The sequence below is a fragment of the Lontra canadensis genome, unplaced genomic scaffold (genome assembly GCF_010015895.1).
Source record: "Lontra canadensis isolate GAN:19392208 unplaced genomic scaffold, GSC_riverotter_1.0 scaffold2, whole genome shotgun sequence".
Classification (NCBI taxonomy): domain Eukaryota; kingdom Metazoa; phylum Chordata; class Mammalia; order Carnivora; family Mustelidae; genus Lontra; species Lontra canadensis.
This window is the reverse complement of record NW_022630996.1, coordinates 58,072,342-58,089,838: the sequence shown is the minus strand read 5'-3', so window position 1 is coordinate 58,089,838 and position 17,497 is coordinate 58,072,342. Positions and strand designations below refer to the sequence as shown.

The 17,497-nt window shown below is 33.2% G+C and overlaps 1 protein-coding gene across 1 annotated transcript in view; it reads left to right on the top strand.

Moving 5' to 3' along the window:
* Positions 1–17,497, top strand: part of MIOS (meiosis regulator for oocyte development) — a 36,645-nt gene that overhangs the window by 17,466 nt on the left and 1,682 nt on the right. Inside the window, exons 6-10 of the mRNA XM_032874371.1 lie at positions 720–889; positions 3,490–3,555; positions 4,395–4,553; positions 9,440–9,592; positions 10,793–10,997. Of these exons, the coding sequence (XP_032730262.1) occupies positions 720–889; positions 3,490–3,555; positions 4,395–4,553; positions 9,440–9,592; positions 10,793–10,997 (753 nt within the window). The remainder of the gene's footprint in view (positions 1–719; positions 890–3,489; positions 3,556–4,394; positions 4,554–9,439; positions 9,593–10,792; positions 10,998–17,497) is intronic.

Genomic DNA, 17,497 nt, shown 5'->3' with positions numbered 1-17,497 from the left:
CTTGAAGTGAACTTATGTTAGGAGACTAGCCACTCCATAGGGCTGTCAGGTTAGCAGTTTATCAGTGACTATATAAACTGCTAAGAATCGATGTTTAAAAAACTATTGATTTTTAAAAAAACTATTGATAACAAATACTTTGTTACAAATGTGTCCACATACAATGCTCTGGTAATGCTGATAGTTAATTTTGTCCTAGAAAAATTAGTAGTGTTAAACTATTAAAAGAATGCTGAAATACTGGTTTTCAGAACATACACTTAAGTATGAGCATTATATACTTAGGAATAGGAAAACAAAACAATTTTGAAAGTTATAGCACTGAAATACTGTATTATTTACTGCCATTGCTTTGAAATATGTCAACATAAATGAACTTAATAAGGCTGACAGTGACTCTGGTGGTATGGCTTCACTTCTCTTCATTTAGGCCCTAAACAATAACACTGTATAGGAACTACCTGGAATGAGAACTTGAAAATTTAAAGATGTGCTTGTCTTGCACAGGGTTAGCAATATGGACAAAAGTTTTTAAGAATGGAAATTTGTGCTTGTGGTCCTTACCAAGTTTTCCAATCTGGATCAAAATCCTTAATTCTAGTGCGCTTATTTTTCTGTAGGTAAATGTCACCCTCTGATCTTTGTTTATGGTTTAGAACTGGAAGAGGAGGTAGTAAGCTTTTGCTCACTTTGACCAGCTGACTGTTTTTAATGTGCAGGTGATCTGAATCTCAATGTTGTGGCAATGGCTTTATCGGGATATACGGATGAGAAAAACTCCCTTTGGAGAGAAATGTGCAGTACTCTACGACTACAATTAAATAACCCATACCTGTGTGTCATGTTTGCATTTCTGACAAGTGAGACAGGATCTTATGATGGAGTATTGGTAAGCTAATTTCTGTTTGAGAAGACTCCTTTTAAGTTAGGAGTTTTTACCTAACCTTATTAAAATTTTCAAGTGTCTATTGCATAAAATATTGATATATTTTTATGTATTTTGCATTAAAAGAAAGTATCCTAAACATTTTTGAACAGCTCTTCTTGAATGTCATTTTACAGTTAGCTGATAATAAATTTGATTTTTTAAATAGTTTGAACAATATAATTTACAGATATAAACAGCATAGGATTTATCCTTTAGCTTAAGAGCAGCTCTAGAATTCTATACAACTATATAAGCGTAAGTTTTATATTGAACTGTAATTTTTTAAAAGTAAATATTTGGGTTTTAGTTAAGTAAACAAATACATGATCACTTATGATCAGAATGACTATATATTTTGTCCAAGTTAGTATTTGTATTCTCAGACATGTACCAGTGTGGAAGATGTATGATCATGCTACTTACAGTGAACTATTTCATTTTTTTTTTTTTCATTTGGTCTTTCATTGCTTTACCTCTCTCTCCTGCTTTAACCACCTATAAGCACATCACCAGATAGGTTCTTTATCACAAAGTGGGGTAAGGAAGAATAAAATGAGATGTAAGTTTCAGTTATTGGGTTTTAAGCTTCATGTTAGTACTACAACTTTCTTTGCATTGTTGGACCTCTTTCTACCACTGAGAAGAGCTTTCTAACATGAAATTTATTTGTGTTTGCCATTATAGCACTTAATATAAAAGACACATTGCTTGAATAATGGATTTAAGTGTCAGTCCCTAAGAATTTATAAAAAATGTATTTTATTGAGATATCTTAATGAAGATTTTTTTTTTTTAAGATTTTTTATTTACTTATTTGACAGCGATTACAAGTAGGCAGAGAGGCAGGCAGAGGGAGAGGAGGAAGCAGGCTCCCCGCTGAGCAGAGAGCCCGATGCGGGGCTCGATCCCAGGACCCTGAGATCATGACCTGAGCGGAAGGCAGAGGCTTAACCCACTGAGCCACTCAGGCGCCCCTCTTAATGAAGATTTTAATAAATGTTATTAGTGTCCATTTTAACAATTCCTTAGTTTGTTTATTTTGTCTTTTAGTAAATGAACTGTTGAACTTTCTAACCACTTCAAATTAATATCCAAGAGTATGTTGTGTTTTTGTTTTTACTGTTATTACTCTTTTGTTAAATGGAAGACTTTAAGTGTTGCATTTTGAAGGAATAAAATATTATTTTCAGGAAGTAGTAAAGTATGGTGAAGACTAGAAAAAGAAGTGGATTGTTCAAATTTTAAATTGATAGAGAAGTATTCTTTAAATATTAAATTTCTGTATTTTTAAATTAAATGACCTACTATAAATACTCTCATTTTCTTATACCTAAATTTGGGTTATTAGGTAAGGTATATCTTACCTTGAGTAGGAAGTTCATATTTTTAAACTGCCTTGAGAGTGTACCTAATTATACGTTATGTAAATAATTATAATTAACATATCCTTTGTTAAAAATTGTTAAGTTGTAGTAATCTAATGAAAAGTACCCATTTGGGAAATCAGAAGATTGAAGGTCTGAGTCCTTGCTCCAGTTTAGTTACTTCAGCTGGCTAGTTAACTTTTCTGGGTTTTAGTTTTCTGAGCTGTATTTTTACAGCTGTTATTTCTAATATTTTCTATATAGCTAATATTTTCTGAGCTAATAGTTATAACCCTTTCCCCATCAAAATAGTAACACCTCTGCCTGAACCTAAAGAGTTAAATCTAATTTGTATCAAACATGTTTCCTCTTAAGGGCAGAACCATATTTTATATTTGAGAAAACATGCTAGGATAGGTACCAACTGAAGTGATCTTACGTTTAAAGTAGGGAGACTATATTTCGTAGAATGACTTCAATGGAAATACGATCTTTTTTCCACCTTAAGACTGTTGACTACTTACCACAAAATTAATTACCGTTCTGCATTTATAGAAATTCAAAATACTGTTTTACAGTATTGAAAGGTCTACAAAATTTAATCACAATACCTCTGAAAATTTTGTTGCAAACCACCCATTTAACTGTATTTTACTCTGGCCACAAAAGTTGTGTCTATAAGGGTCTATTTTAAGACTTAAACTTTCTGTTTACAGACATGCGTTAACAGTTTTTCCAAATTCTGTATTGGTATGTTCACATTGGTATATTCACTGATAATTCACAGATTTCTTAGATTTGCTGATTAACTTAGCATCCCAGAAAAGATTTTCTCAGTTTCCTCAAAATTAATTTCTGTGATGGAAGGCATCTAAATCTGTTGATACATAAATAATTATATACATCACTGCTTATATTTTTTGTTGCAGTTACATAAGACTGAACTGGAGTGTTTTTAAACTGAATTGGTCAGTATTTAAGATGTAGATTTTTACTTTGCAAGAATAACCGGAGCACTGAGTTTTTAGAGGGATACATTAAGAAAGGCATCTTAGGCAACCAGTGGCTCTGCCAGTATAATACACAATAACGTTACTAATACTTCTGAAAATGAAATTGTGTATTAAGTATGTAAAGTAGTCTTCAAGAATTTAAAACTCATAGCATCTACAAGTAATTTCTTGTTCTTCTTTTCAGTATGAAAATAAAGTTGCCGTACGTGACAGAGTGGCATTTGCTTGTAAATTCCTTAGTGATAGTCAGGTAAAAACTAATTTAATTTTGTATTTGAAGTAATTAATAGTTCTCTTACTTGATTAAGCAACTAATCTTTATGTACAAATATGTATATGTAACATTTATATATAAATTCTTCTAAAAAAGTAAAGTAATAATTTGTTAAATCAAGATACTGTAGACTTGTGTATCATAACCAGAATTATTTGTTTAAGAATCCTGACTTAATATTTTAGTTTATTTCTGCTTGTGGTGTACAGATAAAGGCATTGAACTCACCCCTTTGCAATGCTATAAAAGAATTCCTTCATTTCTTAATTCAGTAAAAGTATTGAATGCGTATTCTGTGTATATAGTGAGAAAGGAATGCCCAGAAACAACCAGTATTACAAGGTGCTAAGTGCTGTAATAATGAGGAAGTGCTGGGGGAACACTGAGGACTCTTGGCTAGAGATTGGGGTCTGATGAAGTCAGAGACCTTACCAAGAGGTGATTGTTTTTGATAATCTTCAAGTTCCCATTCATCTCAAATTCTATGATTCTTTTAATAGCAAGAACTTTGCGAATACTGAGGGACAGTATTTCTGAGGGACAAATTTCTCTTTAAATTTAAATAGTCAACCCTCTATACTTATTTTATAGAATAATAAAATATAATAAATGCCTTTTTAAAAAATATTTTAAATAATCACAGATACTACATTGTAATTTATGATAGATACAGACTTCTTAAGAGATCTTTTTTGCAAGGGCTGTGTTTTAAAATGTTTTCCATAAATATGAAACTATTCCTAAAGTATATGCTTTTAAGTACAGAGTATGTAGTGAAACAGTTTGCTTCAGAAAAATCACTTTGAATTTTCCAGTTGAATAGATATATTGAAAAGTTGACCAACGAAATGAAAGAGGCTGGAAATTTGGAAGGAATACTGCTTACAGGCCTTACTAAAGATGGAGTGGACTTAATGGAGAGTTATGTTGATAGAACTGGAGATGTCCAAACAGCAAGTTACTGCATGTTGCAGGTTAGTGCAGTGTGGCAGCAACTTAAAGAAAAACAGTGGTTAACCACCTTCTTCCTTCATTGAGTGGGTATGCCTTTTGCTTCCTTAGGATCGCTAGAAAGCATTTAATTTAATTTTTTAAATTTAAATTTAGGTAATTAACATACAGTGCAATATTGGTTTCTAGAGCAGAATTCAGTGATTCATCACTTACGTACGACACCCAGTGCTCATCATAACAAGTGCCCTCCTTAATACACATCCCCCACCCATCCTCCCTTCATCAACCCTCATTTCTCTACCTTTAAGAGTCTCTTACAGCTTGTTTCCCTCTCTCCTTTTTTTCTTTTCTCCATTCCCACATGTTCATCTATTTTCGTTCATAAATTCCCCATATAAGTGAGATCATATGGCATTTGTCTTTCTCTGGCTGACTTATTTCACTTGACATAAAACACTCTAGCTCCATCCATGTCATGGCAAGTGACACAATTTCATTCTTTTGATGATTGAGTAATGTTCCATTGTAAAGACCACATCTTCATTCATCAGTCGATGGACATTTGGGCTCTCTTCCATAGTTGAGCTGTTGTGGAATTGCTGCTATAGACATTGGGGTGCATGTGTCCCTTTGAATCTGTATTTTTGTATTCTTTGGGTAAATACCTAGTAGTGCAATTGCTGGATCATACAGTAGTTCTATTTTTAACTTTCGGGGGAACCTCCATACTGTTCTCCAGAGTGGCTGTATCAGTTTGCATTCCCACCAGCAGTGCAAGATGGTTCCCCTTTCTCCTCATCCTCACCAACACCTCTGATTTCTTGTGTTGTTAATTTTAGCCATCCTGACAGGTATGAGATGGTATTTCATTGTGGTTTTGATTTGTATTTCAGTGATGCTGTGTGATGTTGAGCATCTTTTCGTGTGTCTTTTAGCCATCTGGATTTTTTTTTTTTTTTTTTTGAAAAGTGTCTATTCATGTTTTCTGCCTATTTCTTAACTGGATTATTTGTTTTTGGGGGGGATCAAGTTTGTTAAGTTCTTTGTAGATTTTGGATACCAACCCTTTATCTGATAAGGCATTTGCAAATATCTTCTCCCATTCTGTAGGCTGCCTTTTAGTTTTGTTGATTGTTTCATTTGCTGTGCAGAAACTTTTTATCTTGATGAAGTCCCATGTATCTTTGGTTTTGTTTCCCTTGCCTCAGGAGACATGTCTACTAAGAAGTTGCTGTGGCTGAGGTCAGAGGTTTCTGCCTGTGTTTTCCTCTAGGATTTTGATGGTCTTACATTTAGGTCTTTTATCCATTTTGAATTGTTTTTTTGTGTATCGTATAAGAAAGTGGTCCAGTTTCATTCTTCTCTATATTGCTATCCAGACACGATTTGTTAAAGAAATTATCTTTTTCCCATCGGATATTCTTTCCCGCTTTGTTAAAGATTAGTTGACCATATAATTGTAGGTTCAATTTTGGATTTTCTTTTCTGTTCCATTGATCTATGTGTCTGTTTTTGTGCCAGTACCATACTGTCTTGATGATTACTGCTTTGTGATATAGTTTGAAATCTAGAATCGTAATGCTTCCTGTTTTGTTTTTCTTTTTCAGAACTGTCTATTAAGCGTCTTTTGTGGTTCCATACAAATTTTAGGATTGTCTGTTCTAGCTCTGTGAAAAATGCTGATGGTATTTTGATAGGGAATGCATTAAATGCGTAGATTGCTTTGGATTAGAAGGGATTTAACTTCAACCTTATCAGTTGAGTTGTAGCAGACTTCTACATTCTCTTACTGTCCATCAGCATCCTGCACTGGGTTATCCAGTTTTTCCTTTCATTTTGGGAATTGTTATTTTAAACTTATATGAAGCTCAAACAGAGCAGAGGAACCTCTCTCTAATTTGCCCAGTTCACAAAACTTTACCTTCTACAAAAGAGATTACCTTTTCCTGATCCGAACTAAGTCTCACTTGAAGTGCGGAAAGCAAGTTATACCACAATTCTCTTCACTCTCATTTTCCCTTTTTATGAACTGGGTAACCAGTTCATCAATTTATTCTTAGTTCTTACTGTCCAGCAGTTAAAAAGAGATTTCTGGCAAAGGTTCCCTTCTTTATTTTTGATAGAAATGTGAAAATTTAAAACATTTCCCTGAGATTTCCGATAGCCCTCCAGTTAATCTTATCCTTTCATGGTATCCTCTTTCCTATCCCCTTCCTTTCAAACACTTGATAGCATGCTCTGTACTGGGTAAACATAGTAAAATGCCCCCTCCAACCCTACCTTCTTATGAATAAATGTAGATCCTGACCCATGAACCACAGTATAAACCTAGCAACTTACCAGGCCACTACCCATTCTATAATAAGTATATCATTTTTTTCTTACTGAACTGAGGTTGCATCTATTAAACTGTGGATATGTGTCTACAGAGTGCAAGTGGCCTTATATTGTTTATGGAGAGAAGTCAGCTATTATAATTATTGTCGCCCTATGTAATGTTTCATTTTACCTTCGACTGCTTTTGATTTTCAGCAGTTTACCCTCAAGGCCTAGTTGTACTTCTTTCTGCCCTGTTTGTGGTTCACGGAGCTTCTTGGATCTGCAAGTCAGTGTTTTTCATTAGTTTTGCAAAGTTTGGGTGTATTATTTCTTTATATATATATTTTCTGTTTCAATCTCATTCTCTTCTCTTTTTTGGGCTCATATTACATATGTATTAAACCATTTAATAGTGTTCATAGGTATCTGAGGTTTTGTTTATTTTCTTTCCATCCTTTTTCCCTCTGTTCTTCAGATTGGTTAAATGCTGTTGATTTGTTCACTGACTCTTACGTCATATGAAGTTAAGTTTTCCAGCGCATTCTTTTTTTTTTTTTTTTAAGATTTTATTTTTTTATTTGACAGAGAGAGAGATCACAAGTAGGCAGAGAGGCAGGCAGAGAGTGAGAGGGAAGCAGGCTCCCCACTGAGCAGAGAGCCCGATGTGGGGCTCAATCCCAGGACCCTGAGATCATGACCTGAGCCAAAGGCAGAGGCTTTAATGCACTGAGCCACCCACGTGCCTCTCAGCACATTCTTAATTTCAGCTCTTGTACAATTTAGTTTTAGAATCTCAGTTTTTTTTTATAGTTTACATTTTTCACTCAGAGCCCTATCTGCACACTAATTGAGCATATGTCAATAGCTGCATTCAGGATTTTACCTGCTAACTCTAACATGGGCTATTTTAGGCTTAGTTTCTGTTGACTGCCTTTTTTCCTTGACTTTCAACTATATTTACCTGTTTGTGTCTCATAGTTTTTCATTTGGATATTGGATGTTATGTATAGTACATTATAGAGATCTGGGTTCTTTTACCTTTTTCTGAAGAATGCTGGTTAATGCTTTTGGAAGTTCAGTTACTTGCTGCTCACTTTGGTCTTAAAGTTTTGTTACTGTGGATCTATGGGCAGCCCAAGTTATTTCCCAAGCCTTTCCAATCTTAATCTCTGAACTGTTTTCCTCTGTAGATTTTGTTGCAGCTTAATTTTAGGTTTATTTAGGGGCAGATCTAGAGAAGATTTATCAAATATGAATTGACCAAATTCTTTCTGAGTTTATCTTTACTGCCATGGAAGGAGAAAGAGTGGGATATGAAGATTTCTCCTTTTTTTCTGTGAATTTTTAAACTGGGGGTTATATTCTACTTCAGTACTTAGTTCTGGCTAGTTGATCATTATCAGAACTAGAAGAGATGTTTATTTTTTTAAGAGGTGAAATTATCAGCTATGAGTTTTCCACATGTTCTTTTAGCTTGATTTACCTCTGATAACAGAAATGAATACCTAATTAATAGGGGAAAGATAAGCTTCTGTTTTGATAGAATGTCTAAAGATAGATTGTCTGTTAGCTATTACAGGTTTCTTCCCTTTTTCCATAAGTGATATACATTAAGTTCTCTCTAACATTTTACTTTTCTATCTGGTTCCCCAAAACTGGGCTTCAGATTGATGCCCATGGCATCATTGGGAGTTGAGACTTTCTCTACTTTCTTTATCATGTGAACAAGGAAGATATCTTGGACAGGGCTGAAAGCATTCTATGAAAACCCAAAACAAGTGTAGGTGAAATGTGAAATGTCACAGCTGCCAGGGAAAATACACTTCTAGGAAGAGCCTTACTGGCAAGAAATTGAAGTTCTTATTGAGAAGAAATCTAAAGTAAGCTTAAGGTAAACGAATTGTTGCTTTTCATTGTGACCTAGGGATAGAAAAATGAAAGAACATTTTTGGTTTGGTTTTGGGGTTGTTTTTTGCTTTTGTTTTTACTTTAATTTTTAAGGTAATAAATATATGTTTTAATTGAGGGCAAAAGAGAATAAACAGGTTTAACTTTCAGATAAATATGTATACAAAAAGAGCATCTCCATTCAGAGTACATGCTAGACACAAAGGATGAGGTTCGGTATTATTTTAAATGTGATGAAGTAATTTTGGTATGCATTTTTATTAAATAGTAACCAGATTTTATGAATGCAGGGTTTTTAATTTTGGGGACAAAGTATTCACATTACTTTTTGTTGTATTCAAGTAGGAAAGTGAATTGTTTACTCTTGGGTCCTTAATTTAAATAAGGGATAGAGAATTACACTTTCCTGGCCAGGATTAATGATAATATATATAGTACATATTTAGGTCATTCGTAGAGGCCAGCTTAAAGAAATTAAAGAAGCTTCCGTCAATTATTTTTTCTTTACTATCATTATTTTATCTTTTTACACTCATTATTTTATCTTTACCCTCATCAGCTTTTGGCAAAAAGGGAGCCTGTTTCTTCTGTGTGACTCATACTCATATGTTACCTGGAATCCTGTGGCTTAGCCAGAAAAATTTTAAACAACTGTATTAATTCATATTTTCTTTTTTAGGGTTCTCCTTTAGATGTTCTTAAAGATGAAAGAGTTCAGTACTGGATTGAGAATTATAGAAATTTATTAGATGCCTGGAGGTTTTGGCATAAACGAGCTGAGTTTGATATTCATAGGAGTAAGTTGGATCCCAGTTCTAAGCCTTTAGCACAGGTAAGTAAGTACATTATTTTGGAGAGAATCAAATTGTAACATATGTTTAATGTAGCTCAAAGAGAAGTGTTCACAGCATGTTATATTGGGTAAATTTAGAGCTCAATTTAATAAATTATTATTAGCTCATCCTTTTGGTTATGAGTAGCTGTTAATGTCTTTATTTATCCCAGACGTCATTCCATCCTTGACCATCTTGTTTTTTCAGTCCTGCCACGTCCTAACAATCCTCTCAGTGGCTTGCACTTGAGTCTGAGCTAGAGCAAACAACAGCAGGCCTAGAGGGTCTTCGGCAAACCTAAATCAATCCTAGAGTTCTTTTCTAGTTTATTCCAAGCCCTTTCCAAATCCAAACTATTATACTATCTTATAAATTCCATTTATATATTAAATTTTTCTGCATTATTTAGGTATAATAAGGCAGGATTTGTTTTTTTTTCTCTAACTATATATCTAATTAAATATGGAAATTGTTTTACTACTTAAAAAACATGAGCTCAGTTATCACATGAAACACGACATGAGATCACTGTATCTAAATTTGGACGTTAAATACCGAGTATATCCTCAATGTGAGCACTGGATGGTGCTGTTTTCTTGTTTTAGAAAGTTGAGGAATTGGTGATTATTTTAAAACAACCTGAGTTTTCGTAAAATAGTGTTACGTGATAATATTTGTTATTAATCTGTATGTGTTTAAGAGGCCAGGAATTTAATATAAAAGCAAAATGAACATTTTCTATTACTATTATTCTAAAATTCTAGCTGTTTGACATTATAGGGTCTTTAACTCCTTTTTATCTTAGGAAATGAATGCTTTATAAGAAAATTTTGTCGAGGAGATGTAATCATTGAACTTTGGATCAGAACTTACACTGGGTTATTTTGTAATATTCCAATGTGAATTCTAAAGTCTTTGTTATTTCTAAAATAGTGTTATCTAATGTTTCCAAGTTTTTCTACAGATGTCAGTGGTGTTAGAAAGGTATAACTAAACAAAGGTAACAGAGAAGAAGTACTCAATATCACTGCTAAGTGGAAATCCTAGATGAAAGCTAGTCAAATTTAGCAGATAACAAATTATTTTATAATATAAAGTAAACCTTAAAAATTATTTAAGAATAGTTTGTTAGGATCAGACTTTGAATTTTATTTATAAAGTTTGCATTATTCTTACTCCTCCTTTTATTTGTTTTATAGGTGTTTGTGAGTTGCAATTTTTGTGGCAAGTCGATCTCCTACAGCTGTTCAACTGTGCCTCATCAGGGCAGAGGTTTTAGTCAGTATGGTGTCAGTGGGTCACCAACAAAATCTAAAGTCACAAGTTGCCCTGGCTGTCGAAAACCCCTTCCTCGATGTGCACTTTGCCTCATTAATATGGGAACACCTGTTTCTAGCTGTCCCGGTATGACATAATTCTATAATATATTTTCTGAGCTGAAATTGTTCTGACATAACTGATTTAATGTTGTCAATAGAAGACTTACAAGGTTGGGTTTATATTATTTCTAAGAATAAGCCACTCTGCTGGCTCAGAGATTTTGTATTTCCTGGAATTTGTAAAAATCTATACATTAAAAGTAAAATCTGTGTTCATGATATCACAAGTAACCTCACAATGATAGTCCATTTAAAGTTTGGGAAAAGATCTAAAATATGAAGTAATCCTATACTACACTATTTTCTTACCACTTTTTCTAAGAGGAGATCCCTCAGGTTTTTTGTTTAAAAGTCAATGCACCCTCATTTATTAACAAATACCTTGAATGCATAAAGAGCTTTTGGTTCTCAAAACACTTTCATATTCTCTTTTTTAATCTTCAAAATCTACCTGTGAATATGTACAGAAAGTGTTAGTGTAGAAATCACATCCCTTTACTTCCAGGTTTTGGTGCTGCTTTTGCTATATTTGTCAGTTATGTAGTGAATATACGTATTTTTTTAATGGTTAGAAATATTAGGATTATTGTTTACTGCTTATGGTACATACAGAAAAAAATTTTGAGACAGTAGATAGTTGAATATAATGTATCCAGTGGCTAGAAATATTTGAGTTATTTATTTAACTTGAAAATTAGACTGTGGCAGAAATTTTAATTGAAAACATTTGAGAATTTAGCATACTGGTATAATCAGGAACTGGATATGGAGTGAGAATGCCTATTGTATTAGTTCTAGCTCTGTGACATTCAGTCTGTAACACTGAGAGTTACTTTAGCACTCGTTTATATAAGGTGTTAGAGGGAGATTCTTTTTAATTATGAAACTTTATAATTCTGTTCTGCAGTTGGTTCATATCAATAATTTCTTTTATTATATTAACATCTGTGAAGGAGGTTTGCTGGTATCATTGGATACCTGAATAATTACACCTGAATATTTGTTATATATTATACACTATAATATAATACTATACTGTGTATTTTATATAATTATATAATTATACCTGAATAATTATTTTTCAAGTTTGATGCCCTTTTTTAACAAAGGTAATTTGTAATGTTTTCAAATTTATATATTAGTTTTCATTTAAATTTTAATCAGGGATTTTCATTTGCATTTTATATATTGCATGTTGATCACTTTTATGGTCCTAATACTAGTATATAAAAAATAATTTGGAATAAAAATCTGCTACAGGAAAAGAACAAGACAAAATATTGCATAAATAAGTTATATATGTACTGGGATACCTAAAAATAGTTGGATTCAATACATCTTTCAGACCATAAGCCCCAGGAAGCTATAGTGGCCTGAGTGCTATTCTTTTTTTGCTAGATAATAACTTTTCAATCTTTTTTATTTTTGAAATAGGTTAAAAAAAAGAGAAAATCAGTTTTCTAAAATTTGAAGAAAAAGCAAAACATTTCAACCTCTCTGTTATAGAGGCTGTTAATAAATGAATATTCAATACTCAGCTTTATAAAGTGTTAACATTTTTTCATATTTGCTTCAGAAATTTTATTGAAATTTGTTTCAGTAATAATTTTTTGTGTATATGAATGCTTGTTAAGATAAGACTGAAATGCTGAGATGAATCAAAGATCCTTGCGAAGCTTATAGTATAAAATGAGCATGGATAAAATAAGAAATGATATGTTTAAGAAAATAAATAGTGGTCTGGAATCCCTTAACCTGCCATTCCAAAATCTCTAAAAAGATCTGAAAATCCTATGATCAAAAACAAAAAACCTGTTCAGAATTGACATGAGGCTGTTAAGGCCTTTGATTACAGAATGCTGCCTCAGACTTCCTGGAATTGTCATGTTTGCTCTTTATTTCTCTAAAATCCCAAACATTCTGTATTCTGAAACATGTTTAGCTCCCTGAGGTGAATAAGGAATATTGTATAAAGAAAGTAGCAGGAAATTTGAAAGAGGGAAACATTACTTCTTTTTGAAGGATATCTGGAAAACTTCAGAAAGAAGATGCTGTTTAAGCAGGTCCTTTAAAAAAGTTTGGGAGTGAAGATTTTAGAGAAGCCTTTCTAGATGTGGACAAGGAATAAAAGGCATGAACTAGGGTAGAGATTGGTGAATGTAAGTACAGAGAGTGTATGGGAACTACGAGGTGCATCTGTATGACAAGGGCCTAGGAAAGTAGACTATCAGGAAATAAATTTATTAGGAAAATTAGGGAAACCTGTGTATAATCTTTAAAGGATTGCTGAGCTGAGTTAATTGTGAAATACAGTTACCCTTGAATAACATGAGGATTAGTGGCACCAACCTCTGAATAGTCAAAAATCTAGGTATAACTCTTGACTCCTTCAAAATTTAACTACTAGTAGTTTGCTGTTTACTGGAAGCCTTACTAATAACATAAACAGTTGATTAACATGTATTGTATACTTTGTGTATTTAAATACTATATTCTTGTGGTAAAGTAAGCTAGGAAAAATAAAATGTTAAGAAAATCATAAGGAAAAGAAAATATATTTACAGTACCATACTGCAGAAAATCCACACACAAGCAGATCCACACAGTTCAAACGTGTTTTTCAACAGTTAGCTGTAATAAACGTATTCTTTTTTAATACATAAAATCAGAAGGTTCTGAGTTCCAAAATAAGACAGGACCTAATAGAAATAAAATGCTAGCTTGAAGCAGTTTAAAGATTGAGGTGTACAAACCCCCCTCATTCTTTGTCTGCAATTAGAGATGTCATCCATCCATCATGGTTCATAATCCAAATGGCCAGGATTTCCATAAGCTTATTTAACTGAGGGTTGCAAATTTTTATACTCAATTGTGCTTTAAAGATTGGAATTCTATTGAAAATAATGTTTATAATTATTAATGTTTGTAATTATTTATAAATAATTATAACTATAATGTTTGTTATAAATATTTAGCATTTTAAATCTTTTTTTGTTTGTTCATTTTTGTTTTTTTAAAGATTTTATTTATTTATTTGAGAGAGAGAGAATGAGAGAGAGCATGAGAGGAGAGAGGTCAGTAGGAGAAGCAATCTCCCTCCTGAGCAGGGAGCCGGATGTGGAACTTGATCCCAGGACTCCAGGATCATGACCCGAGCCGAAGGCAGTTGCTTAACCAACTGAGCCACCCAGGCGCCCAACATATTTAGCATTTTATACATTATTTATTCAATAAGTATCTAGCACCTATTGTTCTAAGTGCTAGGAATGTTACAGTGAACAAAACAGACAAAAATCCCTGCCCTTAATGTAAAGGAGTGATGCCTTTTTTAGAGTTAGATAATGTGCTGGTTTCCTTCTTACTTGTAGTAGTAGTAGTACCAGTAATAGTAGTAGTAGTATAGTAGTAGGTACTGACTACATGAAACCCTAGTTTCCTTCAACTGTTCTATAGCACTTACCTTTGTAATTCAGTATGAATCTTTTAAAAGTTAAAACTATCTAAAATTTTAAAAATGAAAGTTAAAACTATTTAATCTTTTTTGAGTATAGTTGACACACAATGTTACATAAGTTTCAGGTGTACATCTTAGTAATTTGACAAGTTGATACACTATGCCTTGTTCACCACAAGTGTAGCTACCATTTGTCCTATTACATCACTATTACAGTATCATTGACTGTATTCCTTATGCTCTGCCTTTTGTTACTTACTCATTCTGTAATTGGAGGCCTGTATTTCCCTCTCCCCTTCACCCATTTTGCTTAACCCCCAACATCTTCCCTCCGGCAACCATCAGTCAGTTTGTTCTCTGTATTTATGGGTCTGATCTGCTTTTTGTCTATTTTTTTAAAATTCCATTTACGAATGGAGTTGTATGGTATTTGTCCTTTTCAGTCTGACTAATTTCATTTAGCATGATACCCTCTAAGTCCATCCATGTTGTCTCAAATGACACAATCTCATCCTTTTTATGGCTTTGTAATATTACTTGTATATGTATACCACATTTTCCTTATCCATTTGTCTATTGGTGAAGACTTAGGTTGCTTCCATGTCGTGGCTATTGTAAATAATGCTGCAATAAACATAGGGGTGCATATACCTTTTTGAGTTAGTGTTTTCATTTTCTCTGAGTAAATACCCAATATTGGAATTACTGAATCATATAGTAATTCTGTTTATAATTTCTTGAGGAACCTTCACATTGTTTTACACAGTGGCTGCTCTGTTTGCATTCCCCACACTTCATAAGAGTTCCTTTCTCTCCATATCCTTGCCAACACGTGTTGTTTCTTGTCTTTTTGATTCTACCCATTCTGACAGGGCTCAGGTGATATCTCATTATGGTGTTGACTTGTATTTCCGTGATGATTCGTGATGTATATCTTTTCGTGTGTCTGGGAGCCATTTGTATGTCTTCAGAAAAACATCTACTCAGATTGTCCATTTTTTAATAGGATTGTGTGTTTTCTTTTGTTGAGTTATATAAGTTCTTTATATAATATTTTGGTTATTAGCTCCTTATCAGATATATCATTTGCTAAAGCTCTTTCATCTTTAAAAAGCCTTTTTCATGTGGCAGTGAGGTAGACCTTAATATTTTCAGCTTCATCAGAGAAACATAAGGGTAAACTATCCTGGATCCAGTCTGTTTTCCGTGTGTTAGAAGTTACAAAAACAAAGTGAAAATCACTTAATGAGTTCTATACAATATAAAATAGTTCCTCATTAAAAGGTCTGTATTTTCTTTCTGTTGGTTTTCTTCCTCTTCCGTCTCCTTGTGAATCATTTTTATGAAGCTTTTAATAAGAATTTCAGTGTATTTACATCTTAACCACCTATACATATTACATCTTCCATCACCCATAAATCCTTTACTATCATTAGCAAAAACAGATGGGTATTTTAAAAAAAGCTGTTTGTAAGACTATCCTTGTAGTCATTAAATTATGACCAGGAATGGGCTAGGTAAAATTTTGAACACAGCATCATGTGTTAATAGGCATACAACTGCTTAATTAAACTTAATATTTTTACTTACTCGTTTTTCTATTCCTGTCCCTAATTACATATGATCTTAAATTATTTTAATTTGGTCTGTTTTAGAACAAAAGAAAACATATTAAGATAGCCACAATTAATAGATTGAGCATTTTTTGAGCACTAAAAGTTATGTAAATATATATATGTGAAGATATACACATATAAACATGAATATGTAATAATACATTTTTCTTTAACTTCTTGGTGAACTCTAATACAGACAGGAATATATATATCAGGTACTATGATAAATCAAACCTCAATGAAGCCTCTGTCCTGGTTAAGATTGACATTGGTTATACCAGTGCCTTTGCTCATTATTCCCTGCCTACTAGTACCTCTTTCCTCTTTCCCAGAGGTAATTACTGCCCTAAATTGTGTATTATTTGGTTCCTTGATTATCTGTATAGTTCTATCACATATTTAGTTTTGTCTGTGTTTTAAGTTTCATATGAATGAATCTTACGGAATATATCCTTTGGCTTACCGTTTTTTGCTCAACATTGATTTTGGGTTCTTTTAATGATGCTGATGAATGTAGCTGTAGTTTATTCATATTTCATTAGTATTTGGTATCCCCCTCCCCTTTTTTAAAGATTTTATTTATTTATTTGACAGAGACATGGAGAGAGGGAACACAAGCTGGGGGAGTGGGAGAGGGAGAAGCAGGCTTCCCACTGAGCAGGGAGTCCGATGTAGGACTTGATCCCAGGACCCTGGGATTGTGACCTGAGCCAAAGGCAGATGCTTAACGACTGAGCCATCCAGGCACCCCAGTATTTGGTATTCCATTCAGGGCTGTAACACAGTTTTTTCCACTCTGCTATGGTTGTGGACACTTTGGTTGTTTCCAGATTTTTAATGTTATGAACAATATTGTTGTGAACATTTCTGCGTATGAATCCTTTTAGCATGTATAAAAGTTTCTCTAGTTTATGTACCTAGAAGTAAAATTACTAAATAATACTGTTTGCTCATGTTTTCCTTTGGATTTTTATGTCTGTGTCAAGGAGAGAGATTGGCCTATAATCTGCCTTTCTCATATTTTCTTTGTCTGCTTTTGTTATTCAAGTTATGCCAGCCTTAGGAAGTGCATTGGGGCATTTTTCCCAGTGTTTTTTGGAAAAGTTTTTATAGATGAAAATTACCTGTTCCTTCAGGGTTTGGTAGAACTCAGCTATAAACTGGACGTGGTATTTTCTCTGTGGGAAGATTTTAAACTGATTGTTTTTCCAAGGTTGTTAATTCAGATTGCTTCTTATTGGATTTGATAACTGAGATTTTTCCATTTTTTATTGACTTAAGAATGTAAGGAAACTCCTGTTATCCAGTAGTTTTTCAAACTAAACTAGATCATGGCATTAACATTGCTATTTCAGTGTGATGTATGATTTGTATTTTGATGTAGTTTTAGAAATACCTTTTAAGAAGTTTTGAATAAAATATTTTGACAGTTAATGAAGATAATTTTCTTTAACC